The sequence below is a fragment of the Leucoraja erinacea genome, chromosome 25, assembly GCF_028641065.1.
Source record: "Leucoraja erinacea ecotype New England chromosome 25, Leri_hhj_1, whole genome shotgun sequence".
Lineage (NCBI taxonomy): Eukaryota > Metazoa > Chordata > Chondrichthyes > Rajiformes > Rajidae > Leucoraja > Leucoraja erinaceus.
The window spans coordinates 9073476-9095515 of NC_073401.1; the positions used below are offsets into that span (position 1 = coordinate 9073476).

Below are 22040 nucleotides of genomic sequence, written 5' to 3' on the forward strand. Positions count from 1 at the left end.
GCGCTGTATCTCTAAACTAAGCTAAGAAAATAAGATACCAGGTGAGTTCACAATTCGCATATTTGGCTTTTTCCATTTTTCATCCCAACATCTAATCAATTACTTTTGTTTTGCTTATTTGATAAAACATAGGCACGTACGACAAACTAAAGTCAGATGTGTGTTAATGTCAACTCTAAATGTAATCCTTTCAGGCTTGATAATTGAAAGATTTCTTTCATTTATTACCTTATTTTGTTTTAGCTTCTCCATTGCATCTGTCATAGCAGGATAACCACCAGAAAACCTCCACAAATGCACTGTCCAAAATGAAAAGATGACAGAATTGCAGAGCGCACAAAAACCGTAATTTTGCACGAATGACAGAATTCATATATTTTCAGTGATACATTTATAAGCCACAGTCATTTTGGTCCCATGACAATCCTGATATTTTATTCAGGTCAATACAGGTACTCTGCCGATTTTCCGGCACCTTTGGTTCCAGAGCCTTATCGTATTTTCCATTTTGCCGGACCAACAGAGGTCACGTAATAATAATTCACCAATACACCACTGACCCACTAATTATACACCTCCGGTGTCACTGAAGCACCATGGAATGCCAGAAACTTTAATAAAGAATTAACAAATAAGTAAACAACTAACTCTTTCAGGACAGAGGCACACGACCTGAACGAGCATGCGTCATGAGCTACGCTCTCGAAGTTTTGCCCGGATTATGGGACCTTTAGTTCCCTGAATATCGGTGATGGGTCTGTGCAACGTAAAAGCCAAGACAGTGCAGATGTTGGAAATTTGAAATGAAGACAGAAAGACGTTAAGTCAGGCAGCATCTGTAGAGATAAACAGCATAAGATGTCAGGTCTCCGAGCTGTTTTTCTCTCCACAGATGAATGATGTTTCAATTTGACACAAGGTGATCTCCACTGCACACAATCAGCACCAGGGAACAAACTGCTTGAAAATATGTAAGGAAGGTACAGAGTGATCATGTATAAATACTGCAGGCTCAAGCAATTCTTCATCTTTGCTTGTTAGCAGTCAACTCGCACAAGGGTAAGGTGGACTCTAGTGGACAGGTCTTCCCTCCCAGGTTACAAAAGGCCAACTTATGGACACCCAAACACAGGAACAAGCACGGGATATCAGAGTGATGGATCTGCTGTCTACTGTGGGCAGCTTCTGCAGGGTAGGAATGGGGGCATTTTCATGAGCCTTCTCTCCCCAACCCGTCACACCACCATCCCTCTTAAGACCCCCCCCCCCCACCAAAATAAAAAAACTGGGCGCTGGGTCAGGCTGGGGGAGTTGAGCAGACTCACTCGCTTTCAATAAGGCCGTCTGACATCCACTCTGCCTTTGCATGCTCACAGATGTTTCTGCTCACTTACGACTTACAAAGAGTTTAAACTGCTAAATGTTCTCAGGAACTAAACCCTGTCGTAATATAGGAACTTGCTGTGCAGACTCTGCATATCCGATTCCATGGAAATTATTGCACCCAAACAGCTGGAGCTGGGCACGGCTGGGGCCTGTTTCCGTGCTGTATGACTGAGTCCAGTCAAGACCAAGGCACCAATGGGTTTGCAAGGCAGAGAAATGCAGCTGTGTTTGAAGATGCCATATTAGGTGGTCAGACAGGTGTAACTGTGGCTATGGTTACAAGACCGTAAGGCATAGGAACAGAATTAGGCCATTCGGCCCAATGAGTCTACTTTAGTTTAGTTTAGTTTAGAGATACGGCGGGGAAGCAGGCCCTTCGGCCCACCGGGTCCGCGCCGACCAGCGATCCCCACACATTAACACTATCCTACACCCACGAGGGACAATTTTTACATTTACCAAGCCAATTAACCTACAAGCCTGTATGTCTTTGGAGTGTGGGAGGAAACCGAAGATCTCTTGCGAAAACCCATGCACGTCAGTGGCAGAACATACAAACTCCGTACAAACAGCACCCGTAGACTCGGGTCTCCGGCGCTGTTTTCGCATAAGGCAGCAACTCTACTGCTGTGCCACCGTGACAGCCCTAATCATACTCTGCAATTTAATCATAGTTAATTTATTTTTTCCTCTCATCCCCATTCTTCTGCCATCTCCCCGTAACCTTTGACACCTATACTAATCTAGCACCTATCAATCTTCGCTTCCTAATGTCTTGGCCTCCACCACCGTCTGTGGCAATGAATCTCCCGGGTTCACCACCCCCTGACTCATGAAATTCCTCCTCATTTCCATTCTACAGGTATTTCCATTTATTCTGAGGTTGTGTCCTTTGGTTCTAGAATCGCTCATTGTTGAAACATTCCTGGGAATGACTGTGAATGGGACTGATTCTAGACTCTCACAATATTATGACTTCTGCATGGTGTGCTGATGTCCAGGTACCAGGGCAAAGTACATCATTGTGAAGGCTCAGATCTAGAAGTTTTGGCGCACATTGGCAACAACATCAAAGGCGGCAGGAACTAAGGAGAACATTTAAAAGGAGGATGCTGAGCATAATCATCTCTGGCATACTCTTAAAGCCACACAGCAGCAAGAGTAGAGAAAGGAAGATGACAGTCAGTGCGTCAGATGAATCTGAAAATGCTGGAAACACTTAGCAGGTCAGGCAGCATCTGTGGAGAGTGAAACAGTTAATTTTTCACATCAGGGACTGTCTTCATCAGAACAGGTGCAGGATCTGTAGACTGTTTGAAACATTTTGATGAGAATTTGGGCCAGGAGCAGTTGAACCATTTCATGGATCTATTAATAATTAATACGACTGTGAGCAAGATCCTTGCAGGAGGTTCACCAGTGTGATTGGGGATGATGCAATCTGAATTACTAGGGGTATGTGATCTACAATATAGAAGTGAAAGATGAATATGTTGGATGGCAATAGGGAAGGAAGTAGTTTTGTCTAATTTAGCTTAGTTTAGATACAGCATAGAAATGGGCCCTCATGCCCATTGAGTCCCCACGAACCAGCACCTGTTCACACTGGTTCCATGTTATCCCATATTCTATGTTATCCCACTTTCGCATCCACTCCCAACACATTTACGGAAATGTACAGAGGTCAGATGTTGGAGAAAACCAGAGGACCCAGAGGAAGCTCATGTTGTTTCAGGGAGAACGTGCAAACTTCACACAGACAGCACCCGAGATCAGGATTGAACCTGGGTCTCTGGCGCTGAGAGGCAGCAGCTCTGCCAACTGCACCCCTGTGTCACCCATAGGACCAGAAGTAGTAACAGATCACATTGGAGCAGTACACAGATACTGTATTGATGCAAGTGTACAAGGCGGGGCGAATTATGTTGGTGAATTATACGACAAATGTGGGAATACAATGGGGTAGCACTAACAGAAATATGGTTTTCAAAATGGTGGCAACTGAGTGCTTAATGTACACGGATGCCAAGCGATCAGAAAGGAAAATAGAGAAGGGAGGTGCGGTGATAACATTGTTTAGAGATAACACTGCTGTGATGGGAATAGAGAATATATGAGAAGATAAGGCCAGAATCAATTTGGTTAGAGTCAGGGGGCTCAAATAGTTTGGGTTAAATTATACAGACACTCAAATAGTGGGAATGACATAAAGAAGCAAATCTGAAGGGAAATTACAGGTCTGTGCAGGAAGGAACTACAGATGCAGGTTTAAACCGAATATAGACACAATAAGCTGGAGTAACTCAGTGGGACCGGTAAGAAATGCTACATGTCCCGCTGAGTTACTCCAGCTTTTTATGTCTATCTTACAGGTCAGTGCAATATCTTTCAAGGGAATACTATAAATACTTTGTTTTCCAAACCAAATGTTAATTGGGATAACGTTAGAGTAAAGAGAATGGAAAAGAACACATTGCTGAGAAATGTTCAGTAGATATTTATTTTAGGGGAATGATCTTGATCCCAGGAAGGAGATGTTGCTGGACTGAGGGCAAGGGAACCAAGACGGTGGTAAAAACGGTAAATGGCGCACTTGGTTCCATCAGTTGGGGCATCGAATATAAAGAGTCGGGTAGCCATGCTGGAGCTGTTAGGACTCATTTGGAGAACTGTGGGCAGTTTGGTTTTGTTTAGTTTAGAGATACAGCACAGAAACAGGCCCTTCACCCCATTGAGTCCACTCCGACCAGTGATCCCTGCACATTAACACTATCCTACACACACTAGGGACAATTGGAGTGTGGGAGGAAACCAAAGATCTCGGAGAAAACCCACGCGGTCACGGGGAGAACGTACAAACTCCATACAGACAGCGCCCGTACACACATTTCCACAAATGTGTTGGGAGTGGATGCGAAAGTAGATAACATGGAATATGGGATAACATAGAACCAGTGTGAACAGGTGATGGTTGGTGGGAACTCAATGGGCAGGAGGGCCCCATTTCTATGCTGTATCTCTAAGTTAAACTAGACAAAACTACTGGTCTCTGGCGCTGAAAGCGTTGTAAGGCAGCAACACTACCGCTGCGCCACCATTTAGTTTAAAAGTCTGGAAGTCATGTTGGAGCTGCTAGGACACATTTGGAGTACTGGTGCGGTTCTGGTCAGACCATTTCACAAAGGATGTGGAAGTTTTGGAGAGGGCACAGAGGAGGCGTACCAGGATGTCAACTGGAACATCTGGTATTAGTTTGGAGAGCCTGAAATCAATCCGAAGGGTTTGCAACCGAAACTGGCCTTTCCACATTCTTCACGGATGCTGCTTGACCTGCTGAGTTACTTCAGCATTCTGTGACTAGTTCAGGTCGGAGAGGTCGGACAGATGTGGATTGTTTTCTGTCACGGTTCTGAATCGAAGGGACAACGTGATAGAAATATTTTTAATTATGAGAGGCGTAATATGCAGATAGTCTTTTTTCACAGGAGGGAAATGTGAAATATTAGAGGGCATAGCCTTAAGGTGAGAGTGAAAGGTTAAAAAGGAGATTTATGGGGTGGTCTTTTTTTACACCAAGGGTGCTTGGAACACCATGGCAGAGGGGGGCGGTAGAAGCAGATACAATAGCAATGGGTAAGAGGGACTTAGACAGGCACATGGCAAGCAGAGAATAGAAGGAGAATAGAAGGATATGGATCATATGCAAGCAGATGGGAATATATCCCCAGATGGGAAACATATAAAATTCTTAAGGGATTGGATATGCTAGATGCAAGAAAAATTTTATTTTGCAATGTGCTAGTGCCAGGCTGGACACTTGATTAAACAGTGAGGCACACAGCTACCTGACCAACCTGACCTGTTCTGCACCAATAATCAGTACTCCACTCCTGGTCAAATTACCACTGTCCCCACCCCACCAGGTTTAAACTGCGTGTCGGAAGGAAATGCAAATGCTGGTTTAAACCAAAGATAGCCAAAAAATTCTGGAGTAACTCAACGGGACAGGCAGCATCTCTGGAGAGAAGGAATGGATGACGTTTCGGGGCAAGACCCTTCAGAAGGAAAAGTCACCCGTTCCTTCTCTCCACAGATGGGGGAGTCGGAGAACCAGGGGGGGGGTCACAGTTTAAGAATAAGGGGTAGGCCATTTAGGAATGAGATGAGGAAAAATGATTTCACCCTGAGAGTTGTGAATCTGTGGAATTCTCTGCCACAGAAGGTAGTAGAGGCCAATTCACTCGATGTATTCAAGAGAGAGTTAGATATAGCTCTTAGGCCTATTGGAATCAGGGGATACGGGGAGAAAGCAGGAACGGGGTACTGATTTGATCATATTGAATGAGGGGCTGAATGGCCTACTCCTGCACCTATTTTCTATGTTTCTATGTAATAATTTAAATTGGCACCATGGTAGGCAGAGACATCTTGGGCTGAAGGGCCTGTTCTTCTGCTCTGCTGTTTATGTTCTAAATGGCTGTGGGAGATCATATGGGTAAGAGTAATCATCATATCCTAAGGCGGGGAATAGTAATGGAGAAAAGCAAGTAACAATCCAAAGTAGGATTTTTAATCTGGAAGAAAGCAAATGCTGAGGGGAGATCTTGCAAAACTGCAAAAGCACAACAGGAAACTTCATGGGGGATGTTTTGATTACGTGCAATGTACTGTCGCCCCCCCCCCAAAAAAAAGGAAGGTAGCGGAACCAAACCCAGAGCTTGTCGGTTCATTGGGAAGATAGTGAAAATGCCGAGATAAAATAAAATCGATGATGTAAGCCAGATGGCTTCTTCAAGTAAAACCGAGGCTAAATTCATTGTTGACAGAAGAAGTGAAGGGGAAAATTGGATTTGCAAGAGACGGAGTGGGGCCCATTAGGGATAAAGAACGTGATATATTCTTAAAGGTAGAAAGCATGGGTAGAATAATGAAGATAGACACAAAATGCTGGAGTAACTCAGCGGGACAGACAGCATCTCTGGATGGAAGGGATAGGTTTCTTTACAAATGAAATTTACTAAGGAACATAAGAACATATGATTGTGGAGCAGGAGTAAACCACACCCATTCATCCTGTTTCCCTTTCTAATGATTTCCCTGTGTCCCTCAAAAAGGGTGGCATAGTGGTAGAGTTGCTGCCTTACAGCGCCCACAGACCTGGGTTCAATCCTGACTACGGGTGCTGTCTGTGCGGAGTTTGTTTGGTTGGGTTTTCTCCAGGTGCTCCAGTTTCCTCCCACACATCCAAAGACGCACGGGTTTGTAGGCTAATTGGCTTCAGTAAAAATTGTGAATTGTCCCTAGTGTGTGTGTGTGTGTGTGTGTGTGTGTGTGTGTGTGTGTGTGTGTGTGTGTGTGTGTGTGTGTGTGAGATTGTGTGTGTGTGTGTGTGTGAGATAGTGTGTGTGTGATAGTGTGTGTGATAGTGTGTGTGATAGTGTGTGTGATAGTGCTGGTGTACTGGGCTGGCCGGTATGGACTCAGTGGGCCAAATGTCCTTTTTCTGGGGTGTGTCTCTAAACTAAACATTGATATGGACCCCAACTTTAATTTATCGATATGTTTATCAGCTTCCCATTGAATCTCTTTATAACTCACCCACATTAAGAGGGAATTTGATAGAACCCAATTAACCGAAAAACATTTTCTTGAAACATGGGAGAAATCAGGGATTACACAGTGGAAACCAAAAGGTCAGGAGGAGAATGTGCAAACCCCAGATACTAAGCATCGAAGAACAGATTGTACAAGGGCCAATTAAGCTGCTCCACCATTTAATAAACTCATGATTAATTATGTTGTAACTTCAATGTCTGCATTATCACATATCTACTACACATTAGCTATCAAGTACCCTCTGCCTTAGAAGTTCAATGATTGAACGGCGTGTAGTCATTGAAAGATACAGCATGGAAAAACTTCCCAATGGCCCATCAAGTCCACACTGATCATCAACTAATCCTACATGCGTCTCATTTTTTCTTGTCCTCACTTCCTCATCAACTCTCCCAGATTGTAACACTCACCCACACTCTACGGGCAATTTAAAGTAGACAATTAAGCCACATATTTGGCATGCAAGAGGAAACAAGAGCACCCAAAGGAAACCCTCACATCACAGGGAAAACGTACAAACTCCACACCGACAGCACCCAAGGTCAGAATTGAAACTGGCTTTCCGTCGCCAAGAAGGAATTGCACCTCTCTGTTTTATACTGGTATAAAGTGAGCTCTTTCAGTGTTAACGTACTGAAATCAATGTTTCTGACATCAAGGCATTGCAGAGCAATGAAGATCTTGAAAAGGACACTTAATTTGAAGAAGAGAGTTTCAAGGACCTTTGACTAAAAAACTGCCTTACCTCAGTCTTCAATAAGTGACCCTTTACGGTTTTGCATAAGTAGTACAGAAGAGAACCTGGGTACAGGTTCTTTTACACATTAGGTGGAACTCACTGCAAACTAAAATCATAACTGATTTAAAAATAATAGAGTAAGTTTGCAAGGCCACGGGGCTCTGGTGGGAGAATTAAATTGTCTAGATTGCTCCACAATATGGCATGGACTCTTAAGCCAAATACCCCCTTCTGTATCATACTAATCTATGACTATTAAGATAAGAAAGCATAAAAGAGCTGATGCAAACAGAATTAGAGAGTATTTGGGGTTTTAAAGGCTGACAATAGTAGCAAGAAGGATGTGAGGCAGACAAATGGTATCACTGCTCTGAGATTCATAGAAAAAGTTGGACCATGGCTTTATTTCAACAATAGGCCATTTAGAAGACAGTGAGCAGTTTATCGTGGGTGAAAGGGTCTATTCCTGTGCTGTGGGAAAGCACGACTTGATGCCCATTTGTTTTGCAGGTCGAACAAGAGTGGAAAGTGGAAAGAACCATGTAGACAATACTCTGACAATGAAAAAGGAAAAATGGTTGTGACACTAAATGGAAGTCTGGTGCTGGGGCCTAGCAAGGGAATGGCTACAGCTTGTATTTACCTTCAGAGGTATGAAGGGCAGTTAATGGAAGCATTCAACGTGAGCTTCAAAGAACTGCTGAAGAGAAAAGGAATTTAAGAAGGAACTGCAGATGCTGGAATATCGAAGGTACACAAAAATGCTGGAGAAACTCAGCGGATGCAGCAGCATCTATGGAGGAAGAAGGGGTTCGGCCTGAAACGTTGCCTATTTCTATCACTCCACAGATGCTGCTGCACCCGCTGAGTTTCTCCAGCATTTTTGTGTACCGAAGAGAAAAGGAATATTTGGTTTAAAAGAAAAAACTAATGTTTGTGGAGGCAGCTTTTAACCTCAGTGAAGATAGTGGGGTAGTATTTTGACTGTGGTTTGGCTGCAAAGTCCTTTCTGGGAGTCATCGTCAATTATAGGAACTAGCTGATTTCCATTCCACTGATTTCAACAAAAGTCAACTTCCATTAACTTAAAAAAAAAATAAAATAATAAATGGCCAGACTCTACAGTGATCAACTGATTCACAAATGCAGTTTTTGTCTGAAATAGGAAAATTAAAATTCACCCAAGGCCTAAAATGATAATGAAGAACTAAAGACTAGGACTTGAGCCAAAGGCAAGAAGGAAGATCTGGATGAATTTGATTAAAGCTGAGTAGTAGACTTACCTGCTTGATCTTGCTCACCATACCACGTATTCCAGCTCCCCACAATCTCACATGGGTAGTCAGAGTCGTCATGTAGCTTTTTCAACATTTGCTCCCTGTGGTCATTGATAAAAGATTTGTTTAAAACACATAGCAGACAATCTCGATCTCTGCACACCAAATACGTCTTTAAGTGGAGCTACAAATCAACATAAATAACTTGATACCAAAACATTTTATAAATAATGTAATTCTAAATCTCCTCGCAAATACATATGTTAAAATGATTAATTTGGTTAGGCTCTCATTTTTCAATGAACCTGATGTTTGTAGAATTATAGGAAACACAAAGTAATATATTTGTTAACATTTGAGAAAAGAAAACACTACTTAACATTTAGTGCAAAATTTTATCCGCAAGTAATTTGCCAAGACCTGAGGAATTCAGTGGCCCAAAGCAGGCAGCCAACTGTGAAGTGATATTGCTCTTGAGTTGAGTAATGCTAATTTATGAAAGTATTTATGTCAGATTGCAAAATGTTGTGGACAGAAGCAAGCACTGGGTGTGAAAAACAAATGTGGTTGTGAATAGACATGTTTTCCTCCCATTTACCATGTTTTGTTGAGAAGCTGCATGGAAATAAATCACACCTAGATTTTGAAAAAAAATAATTTCTGGGTTTTCAGAATCCCAGAGTATTATTTTGCTCTGTTGGTTGCCGCAAACAAACTGTGGTAATTTTATTCTGTGTGAATTTATCTGGAATGAGTCAGGTTGAAGACTTTAAGAAGTTGTGCAAATACTAACCACACGTGGGAAGAGCAAAGTTCATTGGGTACTGCCGTCCCCACAACCCAATGATTGTGCAAATCCCAACACAGCAACTATACAGGTGGTCATTTGTGGGCTGTGAAGAATGGCCCTCAAATACCCTTAGTTTGGCACCAGTGTATAAACCGGATTTTAATACATCATGGACGTGTAATGCCCTCTGCATTGGTTTAGAACGGGACTGAGACCAAAGCAATGAATTAAAATAAGAGAGTGAGGAGAAATGAAATGACTCAAGTGCTTCACTATCAATGAGTCACACATGACCTTGAGATTATCTGCCTCTCATGATTGCAAAAGCATTACCATGACAAGGGTAATTACCATTACCATCAGTCTGAAGAAGGGTTTCGGCCCGAAACGTCGCCTATTTCCTTCGCTCCATAGATGCTGCTGCACCCGCTGAGTTTCTCTAGCAATTTTGTGTACCTTCGATCTTCCAGCATCTGCAGTTCCTTCTTGAACACCATGACAAGGGCAATGGCTATTCAAGAAGGTATCCGAGGTGGGGATTTATATAATCCTGTCAATATTGGCCACTGTCCAAGAAGTTTTTTTTGTTTTTACAAACATTGGGTGACTTGGATAGGTTGGGTGAGTGGGCAGATGCATGGCAGATGCAGTATAATATGGATAAATGTGAGGTTCTCCACTTTGGTGGCAAGAACAGGAAGGCAGATTATTATCTAAATGGTGTCAGGTTAGGAAAAGGGGAAGTACAATGAGATCTGGGTATCCTTGTACATCAGTCATTGAAAGTAAGCATGCAGGTACAGCAGGCAGTGAAGAAAGCTAATGACATGTTGGCCTTCATAATGTGAGGAGTTGCGTATAGGAGCAAAGAGGCCCTTCTGAAGTTGTACAGGACCCTGGTGAAACCACACCTGGAGTATTGTTTGCAGTTTTGGTCCCTAATTTGAGGAAGGCATTCTTGCTATTGAGGAAGTACAGCATAGGTTCACAAGGTTAATTCCCGGGATTACAGGACTGTCATATGAAGAAAGAATGGAGCGACTGGGCTTGTATTCACTGGAATTTAGAAGGATGAGAGGGCATCTTATAGAAACATATAAAATTATTAAGGAATTGGACATGCTAGATGCAGGAAACATGTTCCCAATGTTTGGAGGAGTCCAGAACCAAGGGCCACAGTTTAAGAATAATGGGTAGATCATTTAGAACTGAGATGAGGAAAAACCTTTTCACTCAGAGGGTCGTGAATTTGTGGAATTCTCTGCCTCAGAAGGCAGTGGAGGTCGATTCACTGGATGCATTCAAAAGAGAGTTAGATAGAGCTCTTAGGGCTAGCGGAATCAATGGATATGGGGAGTAGGCAGGAACTGATTGAGGATGATCAGCCATGATCACATTGAATAGTGGTGCTGGCTCTGTGGGCTGAATGGCCTACTCCTGCACCTATTGTCTATGTATCTATGTCTGTATGTAAATGTAAACCTGCAGGTGCGTGCCTATAGATTTCTTAGGATTGCAATGCAATATTCAGCAGTTAAATTAAAGTATGTATCTCCTTGGCAACATGCGTAAGCTGCTATGTACACATGCCTGTCAACACTCTGCACACTCCAAATTAAGGGACAGACGTTTAGGGGTAACATTAGGGGGAACTTCTTTACTCAGAGAGTGGTAGCTGTGTGGAATGAGCTTCCAGTGGAAGTGGTGGAGGCAGGTTCGATTTTATCATTTAAAAATAAAGTGGATAGTTATATGGACGGGAAAGGAATGGAGGGTTATGGTCTGAGTGCAGGTAGATGGGCCTGGGGGTGGGGGGGGGGGGGAAATAAATAAATAAATAAAAGTGTTCGGCACGGACTTGAAGGGCCGGGATGGCCTGTTTCCGTGCTGTAATTGTTATATGATTATATATGAGTGTTATTGAAATGCAAATAAAATATGCCTCCTGCTTATTAAGTACTATCCAGAATGATCCCTTTGTTTATTGCAGACTGGTTTGAATCCTAACAACGGTGCAAAAGTCATAATTTTCTTTAGACTGACACTACTTTAGGTCAGATTAAATGGAGACTGTCAGTGTGAACCAAGTCAGGAATTAACCTACTAAATATAGATCATCGTCAAGAGGAAATTCAACACCCCTACAAAGACTCCACTCATGATTCTGCTGCCAGAGCAAGAACAAGACTGTAAACCTGGCCCAGTGTTCACTTGGAACTTGAGCAAAACAAGTGCAAGTATAATGTATCAATTGTTTCATTATTTCTGGAAAAAGTGTATGTCACCCAAATATTCATGCAGGAAGTAATGCTGTGTTGGGAGATTGGGTTCCTTGTAAAGGAAAATGTATTTTTCGAGTTACTGAATCAAACAACGGGGAAACAGGCCCTTCGCCCCAGTTTATTCATGCTGACCAAGATGTACCATCCAAGCCAGTTCAATTTTCCTGCGCCGTCTGTATGCCTTTAAAGCCTTCCTATCCATGTACCTGTCCAAATGTTTTTTAAATGTTGTTATTGTATGTACCTCAACTACTTCCTCCAGCAGCTTGTTCTACACACCCATCAGACTCTGTGAGAAAAAGTCACCTCTCAAGTTTCTATTTAATCATTCCCCTCTCACCTTAAACCTATGCCCTCTAGATTCCCCAACCCTAGGAAAAATACATTTACCTCATCTATTCCCCTCATGATTATATACAGCTCTATAAGAATGCCCCGCAGCCTCTGGCGCTCCAAGGAATGAAGTCCTAGCCTGCCCAACCACTCCTTACAGTTCATGTCCTCAAGTTCTGGCAACATCCTCATGAATCTTCTCTGTTTAATTTAACTGAGCAGAAAATGTGTGTTTGGGCGGAAATCCTGGGGGGGGGGGGGGGGGGGGGGGGGGGGGGGCACGTCAGAGTCACCATGGGGGAGGGGGGGGGGAAGAACAAGGGAGGACCTGGTGTGGGGGGACTGCCGTGAGGGGGGAGAACAAAGGACAAAGGACATTTATTGTCACATACACCAATTGGTGTAGAGAAATTTGAGTTGCCATTGCAGCACACAAATAAGATAAACACAACATTATAGAATTTAACATTAAACATAAAAAACATCCCCCCACAGCGGGATCAACGTTTCCCACTGTGAGGGAAGGCAGCAAAGTTCAGTCCAGTTCCTCCATGTTCACCCGTGGTCGGGGCCTATCTGACGCCTTCGCAGTCGCCGCTACGGACGGCCCGATGTTTCAGGCCCTCTCGCCGGAATGATGGAAGAACACTCTCAGCGGCTTGGAGTTCCGAAACGGCCGCTTGCTACCGGAGACCGCCGCCCCCGAAGTCCACAGCCCGCGCTGGTCGGAGCTCCAGCACTGGCGATCTTGGCAAGAGATCCTAGGCTCCGGGGTGTTTAAAGTCAGCGCCACCTGCAGCTGGACGCTCCGCAGACCACAGCTCCACGATGTTGAAGTCAGCAGTCCCAGTACTCCGGAGCTCCAACACGGCGACCCGGGTAAGGCATCTCCCCACACTCCGCGATGGTATCTCAGTGCTGCGCCGCCGCTGAAGCTGCAGCACGAAGCTCTGGCCGGTCTCCGGCGGGAAAAGCCGCGCCAATCCAGGAGGGGGCGAAGGTGCGGCTCGGAGGAAGGACATATCCTCGCCCAGGTAGTGACTGGAGAAAACGGTTTCCCCCTTCCCCCCCCCCATCGCCCACATATAAAAGGCCTCCAGAACAAAACTTTTTAACAAACTAAAAATTAAAAAGGGTGAAGAACGAACAGCTGCAGGCGAGGCTGCCACACTCTATGGCGCCACCACTCGAAAAAAATGGACAATGGGGGGGGCGGGACAAAGGACAATAGGGACCCGGCATGGGGTAACAGTTGGGGGGGGGGGGGCAATAGGGGGAGCCAGCGTGTTTTATAACTTTGTCAACACTGTAGGTGGCTGCTATTTGTGTACATTGTGTATGCAAGTAAAGAATCTCACTGTACCTAGTCACATGTGCCAATAAAGTATTCATATTCCTATTCCTAATTAGACCACAGCTTGAGTGCTGTGTACAATTCTGGTCACCATATTCCAGGGAAAAAAATGAATTATACTAGAGAGGGTGTTGTGAAGATTTATGAGGATGTTGTCAGGAAGGGAACAGTTTAGTTCAGGAAATATTGATTGAACTATCTTTGGTTCTTTCAGAGCAGGGGAGAATGGGCAGAGACTTAATTGATAGGTCTGAAATAATGAGAGGCCTGGAAGGAGTAAAAAGAAAGGATGTTTCCATTAACAGCGGGATCAAAAACCAAGGATTTGGTGGAATGATTAGAGGGGAGATGAGGGTGATAGGAGACTGGAACTCACATAATGAAAAGGTATTCAAGGCACCACCATGCATTACATTTAAGTGCACAATTAAGAGCTGTCATTTGCGGGGCTGCAGACCCAATGATAGAAAGTGGGGTTAGGCTGAGAGCCCCTTCCCTCAGACCAACACACACACACACACGATTGACTGCATAGTCTTCTTGTGTTTCGGAAATTTCTATAATTCTAAATAAGCAACTAAATCAACAGCAACAACCATCTGCATTAATACCGCATCAATAACTTTATTGAATATCCAGTGTACTTCATAAAGAATGTAGACACAAGGAACTGCAGATGCCGATTTACCAAATAAGGCACAAAGTGCTGGATTAACTCAGCCAGTCAGGCAGCATCTTTGGCGAGCATGTTAATGTAACTTTTTGGGTCGGAGCCCCTCTACAGTCTGAGGACATGGAAAAGCCATGTTTCAGGTTGGATCCCTTCTTCAGTCTGAAGATGGGTCCTGACCTAAAACATTACCTATCCATGTTCTCCAAAGATGCTGCCTGATCCACTGAGTTACTCCAGCACTCTGTGTCTATTACTTCATATCGAAGCGTTGTCAAACTAAATTTTCATATGTTGCTCAGTGTTAAATATGGTGGGCAACCAAAAGCTTGATCAATGAGAAAAATAATTAAGGTGTCTTAAGCTGAGACAATAAAAGAAGAAATTCCAGAATTCAGGACCTCAGCTGATGAAAGCACACCTTTGATGAATGAGTGAACAACATGAGTAGATGCTGAGTTGAGCAGAACTAGTGTGGCTGAGAAATTTAATGGGATGGCAGATGAAAGACACAAATAGATACCAAATGATAAACACAAGCAGCATTGTGATTATGTAACAGTATGATATATTCTAGCGTGAAGAAATCCTGGTGTGAAAATAATAAAGTAAATGCTACATCACTCTTTCAGAGACCATGGCCACTGTCTAAGTAAAATCAACCGATTTTTAAGAGATTGGAACTTACGATAAGGTGTTGTAGGCATCTAAACATTCTGGCTTCACATTATGAACTAAGACAAAAACAAAAATGTTTCAGTACAATTTGAAGAACCAGTTGACTGTTGATAATTGCCAGTAAAAGTGTTGGCAGAAGCTTTTTCACTTACATTGCATTTTATACAAGCTGCTAGTTTCCTTCTTGGAAAGAAGATTAGAGTGAGCATCTTTTCTCTGCTTTACTCTGTGGACGAATAATGATCGAAACCACCCTTTGTCATTTTGCTCACCTTTACTATTTGCCCTGAAAAAGCACCAAAAAAAATATGATTAACTGAATGTGTATTCACACAGAAATGTCAAAATCTGTTTGTGGACTGATGCTGCCCAGAGGCCAATGTACAACAGACACTGATGAGTAAGCACTGAAGTGGAAAATATTTCCGCCTCTTTATGCAGATGACTGTGGTATTCCACACACTACATGGTAGCTAGGCTATTTCCAGGTTGCAGCTGTACCAAGGACAAAGTCACACATTCATCCTCTCTTTAACACCACTCTGAAATGTAGTGGCCATCTTAAAATTGTCCTTGACTTGTCACTGTGAAGAAGCATTGCACCACAGCACTGCTTCTTCCCAGTATACCATTTATTTATTGATGAAAGGCCCTTTAATGCAATAAAATAAACTGAGTTGTACAAGGAAATAGACAAAACAAAAGTAAGAATTCAGGTGGGTTTGGTTTTAAGGGGTCAGCTTTCATGGGAGGGACCTATTGCAGAACCTGGCAGACGAGGGGCATTACAAACTCACTATAGGGTGGCCAATTAAGTGTTTTGTTGTTTTTCCACAGTTTTGAAGCAAAACTAAACTTTGTAATAATATGTCCAAGGAGGAAATAATTATTGCGATGTTTAAGGAGAAGATGGCATTACATCGACTTGGTGAAGTTTAATATCAAATAACTGCCATCCACATCAAGAACTTATCACATTTTCCCATGGTAATAAAATCAAATCAAAGTGTTAAATTTTATACCATTCTTTTCAGAAATCACCACAATATCAATAATGCGATGGAAAATTAAGTTCAATAGGGATTATTATCCAGTCTGATTTTGAATACACAGATAGCCCGGTTAAGATTTAAAGAATTTCTCCATTTCAATGTTTTGATAATATCAGCTATAAAGAGACTATTCATCAAATAATCTGATTTGTTTATCAGAATGGCAAAAGTACCACAAACAGTTTCAACCTTTTCCCTGTACAACAAAACCAAATTTACTTTTTGAACTACAATCCTGAAACTAATCAATGCTCTAAAAGGGAAATATATTCTATTTGAAGATACATCAGTTTACCACTGAAATCTCTGTTCCCATTTTAATATTAATGTCTGCCAACTGACAAACAGTTGAAAAAATATTCATCCATTTGGAAAGTACAGCACAGGAGCAGGCCCTTCAGCCCAATAGCATTCTAGAGCATGTATGTGTCCTGACATACACATGTTTATCTGCTGGTAATATTCATGTTAAGAAATTGAGAAGCCTATGATTTATCCTAACATTAAAAGATTTTGGAAGCAAAGTTATTTGACCATAATTAATGGCTGGCCTTTCCACTGCAGTACTTAGCATTAAAGGCAAGATATTTAAAAAAAGCTACTCTAAAAAAATCGAGTAAATACATTTAAGCAAATTGGCCAATCCTTGCCTTTTAACGTTGAATGGTTCATATCCGAATAAACATGGCAGTACATAATGTTGATTATTAACAGATAGAGGTTGAAGTCACCCAAGTGCTAAAATCTATTAAATTATGTCAACAAGCCACAACAGAATCCAACCAGAGCACATCAGCAAAGACAGCTTTTATTGGTCCCCACAGCTAATCATTGAATCTGCTTGTAAACATGTAAGCAAACTACTTGATCGTTCTACAAGCATCTTTTCCTTAAGGAAGTGTGTGTTTCAAAGGATTTGGAAGTGCATAGATCACAAACACCAGCTGGATGTGATTTTAGCCGGGTTGTATGGCACTCAGGATGAAAACACACGTGTAATTCTAATGCCATAATAAATATTAAATTAAATGGCTTCCCACATCAAAATAGTTAACTATTGCTTGTCTGTGGTTAAGGCATGATATCGGATTCAGGCTAAGCTTACAATTTAACCAGTTTGAAAGAAAACCTTTTTTTGAACCAAAGCACCAGTAATAGTGTGAATATTAGCTACAAACAACAACTAGAATATGTCTAATCAGACAATAATCTTTCTTTTTTGCGCATCTTTGAAAAAGTAAGTGATTTTTGACTGCAAAATAATCACAATAAAATCCTCGAAACCAATTTTTTTTAAGAAGAGCTAAACAGCACCTTAAATTGATGCAGCACATTTCAACACATTGACTGGAAAGCGTGAAAGAGAGCAGGAATCAGATGGCCGAAACTCACGTGTATAAAACTAACTTCTTACTGGCGATCAGCAAATTCTGAATAAATGCGCCTGGTTTTGTGAGATCTGCTTGCAACCATGATAATGTATCAGAGTGGCAACTTTAATTGGTTACATTTACGCACCGAGACAGGATGGCAGTGGCAATTGTGATATGAAGGTAGGGGACACTTGAGTACACGGCGTTCACTCCAAGAGCACAGTCGGTCGGACCTGATCCTGATCCTGATCCTGTGGCTGTGGAGAGGTTAACGCGGCCAAGCGCCGGGACACCAGTCCCACCACACACACACACACATACACACAGCTCTACCTGGTGAAAGTCAACGCCACACAACTCCGCGCCAACAACGCTGGCGATTTCCACATCCGAGCAGGCCACATCGCCGCCATCTTCTTGTTTTCCTGGTGGAAAGGTCGGCGTGTGTGTGTGTTTTTTTAGCTAAGGTCTGCCAAAGTCCTCTCGGCGAACGTCGTTCAGCAGGGAACGTGAGCGCCACAGCTGTGCACGTAGGCAAGAGCTGGGAAATACTCTGGCCGTGTCCCTGAATAACACTGTATCTATCTCATACATGTGACATGCTTTAATATTCGAGACACAATTCCACATCGGTGCAGTATAACAATGATATGTTTTGGAAACTAAATGTAAAATCTTTTTTTTTAAAGGAGTGCTTTTTTTTTCAGACACTGATTTTTTTAAATCGTTATATTGTTTACAGAGTAACGTTTGCCCATTCTGTTGTGCTGCTGCAAGTAAGAATTTCTGAAGGGTCTCGACCCTTGTCACGAAATTGTCACCTATTCCTTCTCTCCAGGAAGGTTGCCTGTCCCGCTGAGTTACTCCAGCATTTTGTGTCTATCTTAAGAATTTCATTGTTCTGTCTTGGACATATGACAATAAAAATACAATGTGTTGGACTGAACAATGAGCCTGTGTGTGAATGAGTCTGTGTGTGAGTGAGTCTGTGTGTGTGAATGGCAAGGAGCAGAGTGGGGTGGGGGGTGGGGGTGAAGGAAAGACGGGTGACTGAGTGAACTGCCAGCTACCAGGTTTGAGTGACTGCACTACCAGCCCGCCAGCCGTGAGTAAGTGAACTGCCAGCCCACCAGCCGTAAGCGACTGAACTGCCAGCCTATTAATCCATTCAGCCCACCCTCTCCCCCTTCTCTCTCACAGTCTGTCACCTGTTTTGGGCAGAATTTCTGGCAGGTTCTCAGCCAGCCTGCCAGGTCCGAGTGACTGTACTGCCAGGGCTCAGTGACTGAGCTGCCAGCCCAAGAATCCATTCGGCCCACAATGTCTATACTAGCCCTCTGGAAACCAGTACCTTTGGCCCACAACACCCATACTAGCGCAACTGAAAGCCCCCCCACTGGTGAGCAATATTATAATTGGTGGAGAGGTGGAATATTGCGTTGGGTAACCAGCCCAACGGGTCCCACTTAGTCTAGTAAATATCTAAAAATTGTACTTCTCTGCTACTGCCTTTGACGAAATGGTATGTTGCTGTCCGGAAATAGAAATGCTATGAGGTGGGGGCGCTGTCCTGTACGGCTGCCAGTCTTGCAGCTGTCCGTTTTTTTCACTTTTTGATTATTTTTAGTACGTTAAAGTGTGTAGTCGAGGTGTCTAATCTTTTTATGTGTAGTGAGGGGGAAGGGGGAAACTGCTTTTTCAAGTCCCTACCTGGTTGGAGAGGCTGCCTTCCTCCGAGCAGCACCTTCGACCTGTCCTCGCGGCCTACCAGCGGGTCCTGGAGCGACGTTTCCTGAGGTGACCTGGCCAGAACCTCGGCTTTGGCGGCGGCCCAGCGCTGGAGCGCTATCGCGGAGCGGGTGATGCCTCTCCTGAGTCGCCGCGCTGGAACTCCAGTATGCTGGGACCGCCGATAAAAACATCGTGGAGCCGCGGTTCTGTGGAGTGGCCAGCTGCGGCGCTTGAACTTTACATCCCGGAGCCTGGGATCTCTCTCCGAGGTCGCCAGTGTGTGTAGCTCCGTCCAGCGCGGTCTGTTGGCTTGGAAGCCACGGTCGTTCCTGGCACCCCAAGCCGCTGAGGGTTCTCCCGACGCCGGAGTACCATCACCCGGCGAGAACGGCCAGGAACATCGGGCCCCGTAACGGCGACTGTGGAGGCCTCAATAGGCCCGACTCTGGATGGACAAGAGGATGGGGACTGGACTTTGTGCCTTCCCCCACAGTGGGAACCACTGTGGGGGGATGTTTTTATGTTTTAATGTTAAACTTCTTGAATGCTATGTTGTATTTTTATTAGTGTGCTGCAAAGACATCTGAATGTCCCCTGAATAAGAGGATTAATAAAGTAATATCTATCTATGAGGTTATGCTGTAACTACACCAAAACTTACATAGGAAGCAAATTACATTTGAATCTATGTAGCATTTTTACAATTTCAAATAGTAGGTGGCATGTACATGGGCAAACTCAACTACTCATTGGCAGCAACCACTCATTGGCAGCCTGTGTTCTTCAGAACTGTCAAGGCCACCACATGGGCAGAATGCAGGGAATGGTACCAGCCCACTTGGTTGGCATGGACAAGGTGGATCAAAGGGCACAATGCTGTGCAGCTCTCTGACTCTGACCAAAACACAAAGGTCTACCTCACTGGGTGGCAGCTGCTGCCTTACAGCGCCAGAGACCTGTGTTCGATCCTGACTACAAGTGCTGTCTGTGTGAAGTTTGCACGTTCTCTCTGGGACTGCGTGTGTTTCCTCCGGGTGCTCTGGTTTCCTTCCACATTCCAAAGGCCTGCAGGTTTTTAGGTTAATTGGCTTCTGTAAATTATCCCGGGGTGTAGGATAAAACTAGTATGGGTGATCGTTAGTCGGTGGGTCGAAGGACCTATTTCCACACTGCATTCTCTAAACTAAAGACTGAGAGTTAAACTTATCAGAGGTTGAACTTGTCAAAGATTGGCTTCAACTCCCAGTGGGCAGAATACTTCAAAGAGCCCCTCAACCGCGACTTTGCCCTTGATGTGAAGGTCCTCGACTTCTCTCAGGTGCTGCTGCACCTGATTGACCAGAGGTCTATAGGCCCTAATCCAGCTGAGAAAAACATGACCACAGAAGTACTGTGCATTTCTTTTTTTTTAATTATTATTATTTTTTTTTTTAATTAAAAGTACAATAATGTAGTACATAAGTATCTAATACATAATGAGATATTACAGTTCATGTACAACGTCTTGTTTCAAATTTAACAGAATAGAACAGAAAATGAGACAAGCCAGGGTAGAGAAGAAAAGAATATCATAAGCCGTGATGACAGTGTTAGTTCGTGAGATAGTAAAGAAAGCCCCAAGAAAAGGTAGAAGGGGATAGAGTGGAAAAAAGAGGAGAAAAAATAAAAAGAGATAGAGAGAAAGAAAGGAAATAAAAATAAAGAGATTGAAAGAGATATACCTATTTAATATCTTTATCCACCCTTCACCCGGTTCTGAACCGTTTAATTTCTAAGGTTGTGTTGCACCATATGCTTGTAAAAAGTCGATAAAAGAAACGCTTACGGTAAAGAAATTCTCTCCCAAATTCACAATTTCATTATTCCCAATGGGGAAAAGGAGGCGGTCATTGTCACCATTTAAAAGAAAGAAGACGTCCAACTGTTATCCCACATAGCATTCACCCTGCTGACCACCACAGATCACGTGATCTCCTCCACTGTCTCTTTTAACAAACAAATATATGCCACCTCCCCAATCACAGTGTGGTTTCCAACCATCCAGAGCACAGTAGAGTATAAGCGGATGAAGACAGGCTCCTCTCCCAGATTAACATAGCTTGAAAAATGGGTCCCGACCCAAAACGTCACCGATCCTTGTTCTCCAGAGATGCTGCCTGACCTGGTGAGTTACTCCATCATTTTGTGTCTATCGTTGGTATAAACCACCATCTGCAGTTCACTTTTATTACATTATCCCCAAATTATACCCAATCAACTATGTCGGTAAGGCCATATTATCCGCATGCCCAACGCCAGATTCCTGATACAGTTAGTTAAGATTAGGTAAAAGAATATGTGTGTTTATGATTGTGTTTATAGTTTGTTTGGTTGTTTGCCTTTTTGCGCAAAAGTCCGCGAGCATTGCCACTTTCATTTCACTGCGTATCTGGTATGTTTATGTGACAAATAAACTTGACTTGACTTGACTTGAGATGGATACAATGTGGAAACAGGCCCTCCAGCTCACCGAGTCTGCAACGACCCATTGGTCACCCGCACACTAGTTCCATATTATACCACTTTCACATCCTCCACAATAGAGGCAATTCACAGAGGCCAATTAACTTACAAACCTGCACGTCTTTGGAATGTGGGAGGAAACCGGAGCACCCAGAGGAAACCCACATGGTCACAAGGAGAATGAATACAAACTATACACAGTGGCCGCCCACAGTTCTGAGCTTTGTTGTGGAAGAGTGTACGTAGAAACATAGAAA

At 43.3% G+C, this 22040-nt stretch overlaps 1 protein-coding gene across 1 annotated transcript in view; it reads right to left on the minus strand.

Moving 5' to 3' along the window:
• The window catches only part of nipsnap1 (nipsnap homolog 1 (C. elegans)), a 47074-nt gene extending 29014 nt beyond the window's left edge, over positions 1–18060 (minus strand). The window contains exons 1-5 of the mRNA XM_055655635.1: positions 17884–18060; positions 15278–15411; positions 15136–15181; positions 9025–9119; positions 229–299 (exon numbers count right to left, since the gene is read on the minus strand). Coding sequence (XP_055511610.1) covers positions 229–299; positions 9025–9119; positions 15136–15181; positions 15278–15411; positions 17884–17963 — 426 coding nt within the window. The 5' untranslated portion in view covers positions 17964–18060. The remainder of the gene's footprint in view (positions 1–228; positions 300–9024; positions 9120–15135; positions 15182–15277; positions 15412–17883) is intronic.
• Between the last annotated feature and the right edge of the window lie 3980 nt (positions 18061–22040).